This window comes from Pleurodeles waltl, chromosome 12 (assembly GCF_031143425.1).
Source record: "Pleurodeles waltl isolate 20211129_DDA chromosome 12, aPleWal1.hap1.20221129, whole genome shotgun sequence".
Classification (NCBI taxonomy): domain Eukaryota; kingdom Metazoa; phylum Chordata; class Amphibia; order Caudata; family Salamandridae; genus Pleurodeles; species Pleurodeles waltl.
The window spans coordinates 698,063,760-698,080,060 of record NC_090451.1 but is presented as its reverse complement, the minus strand read 5'-3'; the positions used below and the strand labels follow the sequence as shown (position 1 = coordinate 698,080,060).

Sequence of the window (16,301 nt, the reverse complement as noted above, 5' to 3'; positions counted from 1 at the left end):
CCTCTGCTAAACACCCAACTTCCCTGCGTTTTCAGGGGTTCTCAGAAATCAGACGTTCACTTCTCTGCACCAATTGGGCTTTTCTGTGTTCATGCATCTCCGCTCAAGAGTAGAACATCCCAAATCTCTGTACTGTCAGGGCTACCCGGAGCTCACCCCAACTAAAAGCACTCCCGCGGCCTCTCGAAGGAGAGGCATTTCACTCCCTGCCTTGCATTGAATACGGTAGTGCATTCTGGGAAATGTAGTCTCGGTTATCTTTGATTTAACTAGCAGGAGGGACCCACAAAAAAACAAGGGAGGTAAATATATTTGCTTGCCTACAAAGTTTAGAGAAGATACCAGCTGTTGCCCTTGAAGATTTTTTAAAGGTTCTGCGTTTTTCTATGCACAAAGGGCCCAATACGGGAACGGTATTTCCCACACCCCTGGAGTATCCGACGTGCTGTGTAAGCGCTTGTTACGCACGCTGGACGCACCGCACGTTACGTAAAGGTTCTGAGAGAGTGCAGCTGGGGAGGCGGTAAGTGGCGCCCCGTTTGATTTCATAACTCCAATGATCGAGTGCATTATGGATGGAAAGAGAGTTAGTTACCACTAACATGTACCGTGACAGGAGTACAACGGAGGTCCGTCGAAGACAGCTGCTAAACACAGGCGCGTCTCAAGGATTTTGGGTGCCCTGTTGGGAACAGCTCTGAACTTATTTTCCAGTTTCAGCTCTTACATGCTCTCTTTGGCCCGGTCACACGCAGTGCACAGGCGCATCCGTTCAAACTGCAAGTGTGTTTACATTTAACATTCAGGGATAGTGATGTCTGTTTTCGGTATTGTAACCCAGCAGCAGCTCAACAATATGACTGCCAATGTTCTATCTCACGCTCTCCCATTTCTCATAAGTGAGTTCCTGTTTTGATCTAAACTAACCTTTTTATGGATTGTGCATTAAAAAATAAACACATCATTTCTCTACAAAATGTCTTTAATACACAGACTTTCACAATCACCAACATTAAAATAAATTAAAGGAAAACGGTGTTTAAAACAATCTGTTTAAGAATTATTCCCTGTCATCAGGACAAGAGTCTGCAGAACAGAGCAGGCTCTATCGTCCCTCCCCCGACCCCCACCCTGGACAAGGGCCCTCTTTGCCCATGCCTTAAAACCCATGCATTGCGCCACTTTGTAACCCTTTGCGCTACCATATGCCTGCGGCAGTCATAATGTATGCAAAGGGGGTGTTCCCACGTTAGTGGGGGGGCACAAAAATCTCACAAAGAAATCTAAAAAGATTCCTTTGTGTCATTTATTTAAGCACTTTTAACGCCTGCTTGGAGCAGGCGTTAAGAGGAGGCATGCCATTGTTTTCAGTGGGCTTCAGGGGGCTTTGCAGGATTAGCGTCAAGGTTTTTTACACTAATCCTGCAAAGCTCCAGACTAGTGTAAAATATTTTGAAGCTAGGGATGCACACATAGTGGCATTAGGGGGTGCTAAGAGGCGAATGAAAAGTGGCGCTACCCTGGGTACAGTGCCACTTTTCTTAAATCAGGGCCTTACTTTTCTATAAATCTTAAAAGCAGTCAGAATATCATTTTTCTGTCAGTTGGAAATAAAATGTTACATGGAGGTGAAAAACAGGAGGAAATAAAATCCAGGAACAAGCAACAGATGACTCCAAAACAAGAAGATTCCAGACGTCAAGTGACCACGTAAAAAACAAGCAAAGGCAAAGCCAATAGGTCTTATAATAGATACTGGCTTTGTCAATACTTTTTATCCATTTTGTACATCAGTGCAGCTGCTATTAAAAAAAAAAAAAGTACTATGATGTGGCTAGGGGTGTCCACATTATAGCATTTTTTTTGTAATGCCTGTTGGTTAGACAATGGAGGAAAGGCATGTGGGATGGGTAGCTTGGCAGGAGGAGCAACATGGATAAACAGTGGGTGGGGGGCAACACGGATAACGGCGGGACAACACAACAGGCGGTGGAGGGTCAGTGGGTACGTGAAACATGGATGGCAGGAAAAGTCTTTGTGGGAGCCAACTGAAATTACACGCTGGTAGAGTACTTAAACACAAAGGAAAAGGTAGTGCCTAAAAAACTGTGAAGTGCAAGGGCACTAGTAGTACATCGATGCTCAAGTTCAGTGACAAACGCACAAAGAGCAAGGAAGCCTGCAGCAGGTGACCAGTAAGCAGCAAGCAAATGAGTGTGGTGATGAACTCAACCAAAAAATATACAACAGTATGTCTGGCAAGAGAGCGCATGCCCTCTGATAGGCAAGACCTAACAATGTTATTTTATGTTAAGTTGATTTGTATAGCACACTATCACCCAAGAGGGTATCCAGGCACGGGGACAAGGTGTGTAGGCGTGTGCTTCCAAGGTGCTTATGTGAAGAGCCGGGTCTTCAGCTTCTTGAGGAACTCAATAAATGAGGGGGGGGGGGGCTCTGATGTGTTGAGGGAAGTTGTTCCATGCCTTGGGTGCAATTTAGGAGAATGAGCGACCTCCAGTTTTGCTTTTGAAGATGCAGGGAGTTTGGGCGAGTGAACGTGAGATGTCTGGTGGATTGGTGAAAATGTATGCGGCTGTTCAGGTATTCCGCTCCTGTGTTGTGTCAGGCTTTGCATGTGCGCACGAGAAGAGGGGCCAGGCTGTCTGTAGCATTCACTGGGCATTTACGTGGGAGCCTGGAAGGGTGGGGGCCCGTTTTGCAGCACTGGGGGCCAGTTTTGCTACTGGAAACCGGTTTTGCAGAAGTGCTGCAATATCAGCCCCCTGTAACAAAAGAACAAAAACAGCAGTGCTTCACCAAAAGAATACTTAGGAGCCAAGTTAAACACTTGTAGGAAATCTCAAGGCATAAGCTATCCAAATAAAATAAAATTCATTGTTTTTCAGAAAGGGACCCTACACTTACAATACAACTTTGCAAGGTACAGAATTAGGCCCGTATTTATACTTTTTTTAGTGCCGCATTTGCGCCGCTTTTTAACGCAAAACGGCGCAAACCTACAAAATACAATGGCATTTTGCAAGTTTGCGCCGTTTTTGCATCAAAAAACGACGCAAATGCGGCGCAAAAAAAGTATAAATACGGGCCTTAGTCTTTGTTACTTTTATGTGAATAAGTCACTGAATAAAACAATTTAAATGGACATGTAAATTTATTCCACCTTGATGCCACAAAATATTGGATGCTTTTGAAATTTTAAATCATTAGAAAATAAGAAGAATCAAAATAACCTGATAATGAAATGACGTAAGTTTGCAAATGAAACCACTCTAAACATGAAAATGGCAAAGGGGGCGATGTAGTAGTTATGGAGACAGATTGAACCTCAAACATGAGGATGAACAAGTCTCTGATAAAAACATATTCAAACCGGACACAAACCCAGCTAATGAATACCCACAAATACCTGGCACATCATACCAGAAAATCCTAGATATATGAACAATTACACCCTGTTGTTCAGTGTTGAGAAATGAGCTGATGAGATATTACGACTGCATTTGTATTTCCAGTGATTTTAACATATTACAATTACTTAATATATATTAAATGTTTACATTGATCTGTAAATTAATAAACAGTGGCACAGTGAGCAAGGGACCCACGTCTGGGCATACCCTTCCCACTTGGGGCAACTTTAGCAACACAAAAAGATGATGGACGGAGTGCTGAACAATGCAAACACTCACCCCCAGTCACAGATCTGGGTTTAATCCATCGTTCTTCTGCTCACCATGCCACCCCAGTTTGGACCGGTCCTCACTGGACCGGAAACAAGCATACTGGGACCGGTTTCAGGGTTTCACCCTTCATCAGCCAGGCTAGCTTGAATCCAGTGGCACAGTGAGCAAGGGACCCACGTCTGGGCATACCCTTCCCACTTGGGGCAACTTTAGCAACACAAAAAGATGATGGACGGAGTGCTGAACAATGCAAACACTCACCCCCAGTCACAGATCTGGGTTTAATCCATCGTTCTTCTGCTCACCATGCCACCCCAGTTTGGACCCAGCCATATGCAAATCAGTCTTGACCCTGTCCCTCATGGGAACAGTCCAGCCCGAACTGCCAAGCTAGGTCCTCACTGGACCGGAAACAAGCATACTGGGACCGGTTTCAGGGTTTCACCCTTCATCAGCCAGGCTAGCTTGAATCCAGTGGCACAGTGAGCAAGGGACCCACGTCTGGGCATACCCTTCCCACTTGGGGCAACTTTAGCAACACAAAAAGATGACGGACGGAGTGCTGAACAATGCAAACACTCACCCCCAGTCACAGATCTGGGTTTAATCCATCGTTCTTCTGCTCACCATGCCACCCCAGTTTGGACCCAGACATATGCAAATCAGTCTTGACCCTGTCCCTCATGGGAACAGTCCAGCCCGAACTGCCAAGCTAGGTCCTCACTGGACCGGAAACAAGCATACTGGGACCGGTTTCAGGGTTTCACCCTTCATCAGCCAGGCTAGCTTGAATCCAGTGGCACAGTGAGCAAGGGACCCACGTCTGGGCATACCCTTCCCACTTGGGGCAACTTTAGCAACACAAAAAGACGTACCAGCTTTAAATTATACATACCTCTGGAGTAAGGCAGGACTGCTTGGCTTAACACTTTTAGAGAATAAAGCATACATACCTAGTGGAGTAAGCTTATAATCTGCTTGACTTGCCACGTTTACAGTATACATGAGTCCTGCAGGGAGGATGGGGTGCTTGACTGACCACTTTTACAGAGTCAAACATACATAGAGAGTAATAAGGTTTTCCAGTTAGAGTGCACTAGTATCTAGGCACTGGGCTCCTGTGGTAAGTCAGGGATGGCAGCTGGCCAGTCACATGGTGCAATAGAAACAGTTCAGTAATTACTGGAGGTTTGGCTCGTGCCTCTTTGTAAACAGTGTCTGGTCAGAAATAACTGATGCTATTTTGAAGGTTACTGCACATCCTTGCACACCCATGCACATCCATGCACATCCTTGCTCAGTCTTGCTCATCTTTCCACATCTTTGCTCAATTTTGCTCATCCTTGCACTTCCTTCTTCATCCTTGCTCTTCCTTGCACATCCTTGCTCATCCTGGCTTACGCTGATCCGTTTTACATCCTTGCAACTTCTTGCAAATCATTGCACATCTTTTCTCATCTTTGCACACCCTTGCTTATCCTTGCTCATTCTTCCACATCCTTGCACATCCTTCCACATCCTTGCACATCCTTTCTCATACTTGCTCATACTTGCTCCAGTCACACTGAGCAATTTGCCTCTAAATTTCATTCGGCGCCTTTTGAAGATTGTCATTTTTTGCTCCCCTTTGGAGCAGATAAGTTGTACAGGTTTGTGGAAAGAAAATAGGTCTATAAGATTCTTGTGAGCTTGATAGTTTTGGGTGTTCAGCGTTGCACACTAAACACAAAGCCCTGTGTTGTGCTTCCTGCTCCACCACCAGTAACCATTTTAGTCCCATTCATACCTGGCACATGGTCTTTCTTGTGTAAGACTCACATTACCCCTCTTACAACAAGCTTGCAGAAGGGCGTGCTTGGAGAAAGCTGCTAGTATGGCAGTCTGGAACGTAAAGTACGCCCCTTCAGCCCTTGCAGAGCAGGGTGGCCGACAACCCTTCAGGGGACCCCATTCAGCCAAAGACCTAGAAAAGTGTTTTTTGCAATTTTATATCACACAAACTCGACCCAAAGGTATTGGAGATGTAACGTGAAGCCGGGTACATTACAGAAGGACACATTCATTTTTTAGGCAAAGGGTGATTAATTGATTTGCCCAGAATCACATATGTTGAGTCAACACCAGGACACATCTGCCTCCTTTGTTCCAAAGTTGCGAGCTCTAGCCGTTATGCCACATCTGCTCCCCTATTATCTATGAGAGACTGAAGGGCCAATCTTCAGATTCTAAGGGGCCCCTCATTGTTCTCCCACTGATGGCAGGCAGGTGGGGACGCATAAGTGCAGGAATCAATGCTCACCGAGGAGTCTCATTGCCGTGGTCTCTGCAGGACCACTCCCAAAGATGGCATTAACCTGGTTTCCTCACTTCCTTCCTCGACTGCACTGACAGGAGCCATGTCTGAATTTGCAGCTATCTGGTGTTTAAGGTCTAGAAAATCTACAAGGAGTTCAGCAGGTAAAGAGAGAATGAGCCACAAAAGGCAGACAGAAAACAACTAAGTAGAGAAAATGGCTGGTTGTTAGAGCTGGAGAAGATGACTTATGCCCTAAGCCTACGTCGGATGGGTATCAAGAAGGCTCAACCAGTTGTCCTACCAGATCATAATAGGGGCATGTTTTACTAAATAACTACTGGCAAGTTTAACCAACTAGGTGGGGCGTCTCAGTGTTTTACACTGAATACTCAGAACCACAAAAAACAAGACAGGTCATATAATGCTGTTCTAATTCTGGAATACCAGAACTATCTTTAAAGGAACAGGAAGCTAAAAAATATTTAGATGAAACGTCTCTCCCACACTTTGTGGCATGCTTCATGTCAATCCATCCCCCTATGTTAAGATGATTCCAGCATGGTGCTCTCAACCTCTTTGCAAAGGCGATCAGAATAACTTTTTCTTGTCATATAAGGGCTCCATATTTTCTATAAAACAAGCTCTGTGTAAACTCAAGAGTTCCTTCATTTTGGGTACACTAGACTGGATTAAAAACAAAAAGAGAGAGGTTTTTGGGAGCCTATGTCTTGAACATCCGCTCTGCTTGTCAAATGCCAACATGTTTCGGCCTCCATAAGATCCCTCAACAGAAGGTTCTAGGGCCTTTCTCAGGGCAGTCAAATGTACTGTTTGTGCTTTACTTGTAGGTTTTTAAGTTTGCTTTGGGATGTTTTTCCAAAGGTTAAAACTGCAGGATGCGCAGGTAAGACTTAATCTTACATACGTGTAAAAGCAGAGGGCCAACTCGCTGTTTCATCCCTATGACGTCTATATATAAGTACCATTTTACTGCATTGAGGCACCAGCTCTTCTTTTACAGTGATATAAAATGGCAAAACAGGATACTGTTGACTTCTACTATAATGTTTTATTGAATTTTATGGGCATAGATCCTGGGACGGGAAAGGCGGGAAATGGCCTGAGAAAGAAAGAAAGAGAAATATAAACATGAGACAGCTGTGCCTGTCAAAAGAATCAAACATGATGTTTGTTCCCAGACAAATGCCTTCCTCGAGAAGGAGAGGCTGATGCCCTCTGACGTCATTCAAGATCATGTTAGCGTTTAATGTGTCTACCGTCATGAAACCCATGGGTGAGGCCATGTGTTCGGTCTAGCAGTTGATGTTCTCTGCAGAGGTAGGAAGGACAGTTGACCTCTAGGCACCAATATTAGCTCTTAAATCCTTGGCCTCACACTGTCCAAAAACACTGCAAGTACTTGGGAATGTGGCCCCTGCGGCTCCTCTGGACCACAGTACCGGGACTCTTATACGAATAAAAAAACTAACGGAAAGTACTCCAGTTGATGGGGCAAAAGATGCAAAGCTTTGGACTCTTCTTGGTAAGCTGAGCAGCCGAGTTTCCATTCTGGAACAGATGTTCAGTTCACTTAAATTATATCTCCGCAGGATGCACTTATGGCCGCAGCAGGCACCCCAGCTGAAGCTCCACTTCTGTAAATGTGAAAACAACCATCAATTCTTGTGCTTGTGCAGGCAAAGTGCTGCAATGCAGGGGCGTGGCAGCAGAAGGGCAGTGGTAGCACAACGGATCAGGAAGGGAGGGGACAGGAGCATGCACACATGGAACGAGGGGGAGGGGCAGCAGGGTGGACCAGAGAAGGAGGGGAAGGGCACATACACAGAGAACAAGAGCAGCCTGGTTGGGGCAGGAATAGAGTGCAGTTGCAGTACGGAGGCAGTGGCTGCACAAACAGCCGACCAGGGAGGGAGAGGGCAGGGGCACACACACAGAAAATGCAGGGGAGAAGGGAGGGTCAGCAATAACACAATAGAGCAGGGATGGAGGGGGCAGGGGCACACACAAAGGATGCAGGACAGCAATGAAGGACAGTGGAGCACAGGGGCAGTGGTAGCACAGTGGACCAGGGCGGGACAGGGCGGAGAAACGCAGACGGAGAGTGGGGGCATTGTGGGGGTGGCAGGGGAAGTCAGCTGACCACAGAGGGTAAGAGGGAGGGAGCAAGGGAGCAGGCAGATAGAGAATTGGGGGGGGGGGCAGGCCGAACAAGGGTAGGGGCAGCAAACTGACCCCGGAGACTAAGCTGTGGTGGGTTAGCCAACCACGGGTGGTGCGCCTGGGCCATGCCCCTGCTGCACAAGGCCGAAGTCCATACACAGTGCGGGAGTTGGATTAATATGATAAAAAAAATCCATAGAATCACTGAAAAAACAAAGTCTAAGAAGACATCTGTACATAAAAGAAAACATAAATTAACTGACAAAAACAAAGGTTAAAGTGTCATTATTTTTAGGAATAGTAATAAGATTGTAGCTTATGTTAAAATTCCATAGAAAGTCAATAAAAACTGAGATTACAGTAACATTAAAGTTTAGTGCTGAACTCAGTTAAAAACGAATAAAAAAAACAAAAACACTGAAACTCTCCAGTTACAGTAGAGTGAGCTAACTATAACTTGCACCCGCGCCATGCAGGCTTATGACTTCATATAATATATCAATCATGACAGATCCGTGAAAGCATCCACATTTAGAAGAGATTGTTATTTTTTTTTCTGGTATTCGGATGTGTAAGACACATATTATCTCTGTAGACATTAATGCATTAAGCAATTTGTTGTAACTAAATACCATTCAAAAGAGATTTACGTGTAAAGTATGTCATCTGCTTAGTATTTTATTGAAGACCGGAGGCTCCTATTATGCTTGTCTGATCTTGCGCTATTATAATAGCAGCAGTCAAGAAACTACAAGTCCCAAGAGGCTTAGCAACAGAGGAGCCAATGGGATAGAGAAACGTAATCGCCGTAAGCACCAATAGGGTACCTACAATGAGTACTAGAACCTTACTTGACTGCAAAGAGCCTTATTTTCTTGCTGCTTGTCAGTGGGACTCGCAACCACCATTTGCACCAATACGCCACACACAGTCCTTTTCCCTCACTGCGGCCGTTTAGTTTTCACCACATTCGCCGCCTCCTTCATTCTTTCTCCTGCTGACAACACCTTCCTTCCTTGTGCGTCAGCTTAGGGGAGTGGCCATCAGCTCCGCCCGCTTGGAATTATCAGCTCCTCAGAGGCATCAAAGGGGAGCTATCTGAGTCCATGTGAACTGAAATGGCTAATAATTTCAGGCCGAAAAAGGGTTAAATAGAAGAGAATAGAAAAGGAGTTGGAGAAAACAAGTAAAACAAGCAAAACACTCCCCTGAGGCACAGGAAACTCCAAACAGCAGAAACAAAATGCCAACCCAATTTGTGTGTATCTGCTGTCTGGTTGCTGGAAAACTCAGCTTTGTTATGTCATGAAGGCTCTTCGGCACCTGGTTTGGGCACCTCTATCCTAGCTTACTTTCACAGTTTGTGCATTTTACATTCATACATGTTTTATTCATATCTTTTATCGGGCCTTCTTTTAGCGAATTGTTTTATATATTTTATCAGCTGCCTCTTTCTAAGAAGACAGAGTTCACCCTGCACACTGAATCAGCCATTGTACAGCACGTTATCTGTACCCTTGCCTAAGGCTACCTTGTACAGTAAATGATATGCTAACTTGTGTTGCCAGCCCAGGAGCTAGCTTTATCCTCAAAATTCTGTCTCTGGGTTTACTGAAGTAGAGGGACTGCCCCAAACTCATTTTTTTATGTGTTAGAATTGGGAGAACACTTGGATTACCATAGTGCAATCCCAAGACATGCTCCCAGCCCGCAGAGCCTACGTTTTGTGTGGCTAAAGACCTCTACCATCAAGATAATAACATCACTCCATCGGCGGTCAGTGTCAAATTGCACCTAGGTTCCAGATTACTGCGACCATCGAGTATCTTTGGCACTTTGGCCCTCATTATGACGCTGGCGGTCTTTTGACCGCCAGGGTAAATGTGACGGTATCACTGCCAACAGGCTGGCGGTGTATACCGCCATATTATGAGCGTGGCAGGTTGGCCATGGCCAACCCGCCACATCTCCACTCAGACTGCCATGGCGGTATGAGCCGCCAGGCAGGAGATGTTCTTCTCTGACCCGGCGGTCCACAGAAGACCGCTGGCGGCATTATGAGCAGGCCTACCTCCATGCCTTCTGCGGCGGTAGCACCACCAAGAAAACCATGGAGTAGGGCTATCGGTGACAGGGAATTCCTTCCTTGTCACGGGTAGACTGCTCCCCCCCAAACAAGCACTTGACCCCCTCACCTACCCTCCATCCTTACTCACCCCCTCACCTCCCCATTCAAACACAACACCCCCATTTAAACACCCCCTGATTCAAACACACGTAGTCACGCATCCGCGATTTGAATACACGCAATCACGCACCCACCACACAACTGCCCCCACAGCCATACACGCACACAGCCAAACATATTCGCATCACCCCCTACAGTCACAGAGCCCCCCACCCTCCTCCCCGCATACACGCACACACACCCACACGCACAACGCATGCACCCATTCACCTACTCTTCCATACATGCATCCACTCACACTCATCCAGACATGCATTCACTCATACATACTAACATGCATTCAGGCACGCATACACACTGACATACTCACACGCATTCATACAGACATCCAAATACGCACTCACTTCAACATTCATACCCGCAATCACTCATACATACTCTCACGCATTCAGGAACACATACACACTGAAATACTCACATGCATTCATACAGACATCCAAATACGCACTCACTTCAACATTCATACACAAATTCACACACACGCGTACAACCATGCATGCACCACAACACTCACAGATGCATTTACACACACACAGACGGACACCACACACTCACACCCGACACCCCCTAACCCTCCCACCCCCTCCCTGGTCAAACGCCAGACTTTCCTTGTCTGGCAGGGAACGGTAAGGGGCTCTGCTACTGTCAGCAGCGTCCTGCCAGCAGGACACCGCCGGGCCATACTAACGGTCAAAATACTTCTGGCGGAGGCCGTCTGGCGGGGTGTGCAGGTGGCCTTTATATCTTAGCGCTAATTCTGCTTAAAACTTTGAAAATCCATAAGTACTCTTCCCCTTATTCGATTTTTGTCATTTTGGGGTCATTTTTTTAATTGTTACTCTAGTTTTCTCTTTCATTTTGAGATTTTTATTGTTTTGCATGTTTATCTGTTTTGGTACTGGATAAATACTTAACACATTGACATAAGTTCAGTCTGCCTTCCCTGTGCCTCAGTTACCAGGCATTTCAGCTCAGTTTAATTTAGTGACTTTTAAGATGAACAAGTGTTGTGAGTATTCCTTGAGGCAGGCAGTCACCTCCCCAAATAATAATCCAGTTCCTTTCCCTTTTAGTTTGATATAGTATTTGAAGTTTCTATACTTTAAAACAACACTCCTGAATGAATAACAGAGACATTTAGGTAGCTCTGGTTTAAAGGAAGGGAAGGGGTTTTTGTGTTCTGTGAAACCAAGGGAGAGAAAGACCCCCAAAGAAGAAAGGCGCTTTCTCTACATGGTGTCTGCTACCTGAAAGGAATGTAAATGTGTGCATCTGGTTAATCTACAGATATAGAGGCTGCTTGGGAGTCAGCATAAGGCTTTAAATGAGCCATTTGAGGCTTCCTGGTGACAAGGGTTTTTTTCTTTTTGAGAGGTAATGTATGGGTGTTAGCAGCTACACTCTGAGTGTGTCTGTCTAATTGAAGCTTCGAAAAAAAATATGCACTCAATGCAGTCTGATTGCATATTACTAATAGTATTAAAATATATCTGTTTTTATCACACGTAGGGACTGATAATCTAACAATGTGCACCTGGTAACAAAAGTGTTGCAAACTCATGCAAACTGTTGATTTGGCTGGCTATAATTTGGAGAAATGTTTTCTAAGCTCTGCATGTGTGCTGCAATGTACAACACATGTACAAAGTTGGAAAAGTGTTAAACTATACCTATGCATAGCATTTTGTACTGGAAGGATACCCTTCAGGTAAAATCCCAATGTTCGACAACACACACCTTTGCACTACAACAGAAAGGTGGGCACATTGGCGCATGTCAGAATAAAGTGGGCCAGTGCAGTGATGGAAAAAAACAGCACCATTTCTTAGTAGATATGGCGCAGCATAGCAGCTGCGGCTGCTGCAAAATTGGCTGCTGTACTGCATTGTGTGAAAAGTAAGTAAATCTGCTTCTAATTCTCTTTGCACATTTCCAGAAGACTTTATTATGTTGTGTGTAATACAATTTTGAAATAATGAGTTGCATATTCACACTGCACTATATACATGTCACTAAACTACCAGTACCCCAACTGGGATTCAGTTGTGTGACTTCTTACATGCACAAGCATCTGCATTGACTGCATTGAGCAAATGAGTTTTCATAACACAAATGAATGCGTTCCACAGATTTTTTTTTTTAACATTTATGTTTCAATGAAATTGTTTGAATTCTATTTTATATGTATTTACATGGTTGTGATAGGCAACAGAATAGTTCCAGAATATGTTGCTCATTTTGTAGCTATGGCAAAGTTTAAATATGTGTAGACTTGTTTAAATATTGCAGTTAAGTTATATCGACTATTTAATACTTTAATACATGTTTTCCTGCTTAAACCAAAACACGGTTATCCGCATAATGCTTCTTTTGGCCACACCCTGGCGCCCCCTCCTGGGATCACTAGAGGCCCCCTTAGGGGTGGCCGCCCCCAGTTTGAAGACCTCTTGGTTACAAACAGCTGACCACTCCTGGAGAGGAAAAAAAGCTCATCAGGAAAGGGCGAGGCGATACCTCCGCGAGTGGTGCTTTTAGCGGAAGGCGACCACGTGCGTGTGGGAGAGATATTTGTGCTCTTAACTGGAATAGCAAGCAGAGCGCGAGAAACAAGCGCTATCATATGGCTGGCACCTTAAATCGACAGGGCCTCGCTAAAAATTTAAGAGAGGTCGGAGTATCAGAATGTTTATTTCCGGAAGACAATTAAAAGCAGCGATTCAACATCCAATATGTTTTCCAGGAGTTTATTCTCATAGCCATTGTTACTTTGTCCTCGGTGGCGCAGCGTTGCTGCTTCGTAGCACTATAAACAACGTACGATATATGTATTCAGCCCGGTCGTTCTAATGCTACCTTCCAAGTCAGTTTTCAGCAACAGATGTATCCGCCCGCAGAGCTTTCTCCCCAGCAACATCTTTTTTTTTTTTACCAGGTGTAACGAAGCAAGGATCGAGTTGGAGAAATGTGCGGATTTCCATGAGCTATTTAAAAGGGAAATTAGGGCGTATTGGTGAATGCTCAGGTCCTCGGGTGGATGTCACTACTCTACAAGAGCTATGCCGGAATTTCACTGGGCTGTGACTTCATGTGAGCAAAGTGCAGCCAATAAGATGCAAATGCAGTCTTAATAACACAAATAGGTGAACACCTGGCCCGACATAATTAAAACAAATGGGCCTGCATCCCTTACCTGTAACAAAGCAGGTTTCCAGCTCCCCCTAACTGTCGCGCACTTTCCTGCCTACAGCCCCAACACTTTAACCCCTTCCCTGCCAGGCCTTTTCCCCCTCAGGTGCCAGGCATTTTTTGGGCTATTTGGGGCAGTTCGCACTTAGGCCCTCATAACATTTTGTCCACATAAGCTACCCATGCCAAATTTGCGTCCTTTTTTCCAACCACCTATGGATTCTAGAGGCACCCAGAATTTGGGGGTTCCCTTAAAGGAGACCAAGAAATTAGCTAAAATACACCGGAAATTTCGTGTTTTTTTTTTTTAAATGGGTGAAAAAAGGGCTGCAGAAGAAGGCTTGTGTTTTTTTGTGGTGCTAAAATCACCATCTACCCAGCTTTCAGGAACAGGCAGACTTGAATCAGAAAACCACATTTTTCAACACATTTTTGGCATTTTACTGGGACATACCCCATTTTTACTATTTTTTGTGCTTTCAGCCTCCTTCCAGTTAGTGACAGATATGGTTGTGAAGCCAATGCTGGACCCGAGAAGGCTAAACATTTCTGAAAAGTAGACAAAATTCTGAATTCAGCAAGGGGTAATTTCTGTAGATCCTACAAGGTTTTCCTGCAGAAAATAACAGCTGAAATAAAAAAATATTGAAATTGAGGTTAAAAAAACAGCCATTTTTCTCCACGTTTTACTCTGTGAATTTTTCCTGCCATGTCAGAATTTTTAATGCAATATACCGTTACGTCTGCTGGACTCTGCTGGTTGTGGGGATATATAGGGTTTGTAGGTTCATCAAGATCCCTAGATACCCAGAGCCAATACATGAGCTGCACCTTGCAATGGGTTTTCATTCTATACCGGGTATACAGCAATTCATTTGCTGAAATATAAAGAGTGAAAAATAGGTATCAAGAAAAACTTTGTATGTCCAAAATGGGCACAAGATAAGGAGTTGAGAAACAGTGGTTATTTGCACATCTCTGAATTCCAGGGTGCCCATACTAGCATGTGAATTACAGGGCATTTCTCAAATAGACGTCTTATTTACATATTGTCTTACAGTTGAAAGGAAAAAATGTAGAAAAAGACAAGGAGCAATAACACTAGTTTTGCTATTCTGTGTTCCCCCAAGTCTCCTGATAAAAATGTTATCTCACTTGTGTGGCTAGGCCTAACGCTAGCGACAGGAAATGCAACATGGACACATCCCATTTTTACATTGAAATCTGACATGTTTTTTGCAAAGTGCCTAGCTGTAGATTTTGGCCTCTAGCTCAGCCGGCACCTAGGGAAACCTACCAAACCTTTGTATTTTGGAAAACCAGACACTTAGGGGAATCCAGGATGGGGTGACTTGTGGGGCTCTCACCAGGTTCTGTTACCAGGAGTCCTTTGCAAACCTCAAAATTTGGCCAAAAAAATGCTTTTCCTCACATTTCGGTGACAGCAACTTCTAGAATCTGAGAGGAGCGACAAATTTGCTTCCACCCAGCGTCCCCCCAAGTCTCCCGATGAAAATGGTACCTCACTTGTGTGGGTAGGCCTAGCGCCCGCGACAGGATATGCCCCAAAACACAATGTGGACACATAACATTTTCCCAAAGGAAACAGAGCTGTTTTTTGTAAAGTTCCAAGCTGTGGAGTTTGGCCTCTAGCTCAGCCGGCACCTAGGGAAACCTACCAAACCTGTGCATTTTTTAAAACTAGACACCTAGGGGAATCCAGGATGGGTGACTTGTGGGTCTCTCACCAGGTTCTGTTACCCAGAATCCTTTGCAGACCTAAAATTTTGGCCAAAAACACACTTTTTCCTCACATTTTGGTGACAGAAAGTTCTGGAATCTGAGAAGAGTCACAAATTTCCTTCCACCCAGCGTTCCCCCAAGTCTCCTGATAAAAATGGTACCTCACCTGTGTGGGTCGGCCTAGCGCCCGTAACAGGAAATGCCCCAAAACACTATGTGGACACATCACATTTTCCCAAAGAAAACAGAGCTGTTTTTTGCAAAGTGCCTAGCTGTGGATTTTGGCCTCTAGCTCAGCCGGCACCTAGGGAAACCTACCAAACCTGCACATTTTTTAAAACTAGACACCTAGGGCCTGATTCTAACTTTGGAGGACGGTGTTAAACCGTCCCAAAAGTGGCGGATATACCACCTACCGTATTACGAGTCCATTATATCCTATGGAACTCGTAATACGGTAGGTGGTATATCCGCCACTTTTGGGACGGTTTAACACCGTCCTCCAAAGTTAGAATCAGGCCCCTAGTGTAATCTAAGATGGGGTGACTTGTGTTGCTCTCACCAGGCTCTGTTACCCTGAATGCTTTGCAAACCTCAAAATTTGGCCAAAAACACACTTTTCCCTCACATTTCGGTGACAGAAAGTTCTGGAATCTGAGAGGAGCCACAAATGTCCTTCTACCTAGCGTTCCCCCAAGTACCCCAATAAAAATGGTACCTCACTTGTGTGGTTAGGCCTAGTGCCCGTGAAAGGAAATGCCACAAAACATAATGTGGACACATCAAAATTATCAAATACTAAACTACCTGTTTTTGCAGATGGACCAGCATTTTTGGTCCTGGGCTCAGCAGCCATATAGGGAAACCTACCAAATCCAAACATTCTGCAAACTAGACACCCGAAGGAATCCAGGGAGGTGTGACTTGTGTGGATTCCCCA

The 16,301-nt window shown here is 44.8% G+C and overlaps 1 protein-coding gene across 1 annotated transcript in view; it reads left to right on the top strand.

The window, feature by feature from the left end:
* The first annotated feature begins 274 nt into the window (after positions 1–274).
* The window catches only part of LOC138266887 (cornifelin homolog), a 49,648-nt gene continuing 33,621 nt past the window's right edge, over positions 275–16,301 (top strand). Inside the window, exon 1 of the mRNA XM_069215614.1 lies at positions 275–523. Coding sequence (XP_069071715.1) covers positions 387–523 — 137 coding nt within the window. The 5' untranslated portion in view covers positions 275–386. The remainder of the gene's footprint in view (positions 524–16,301) is intronic.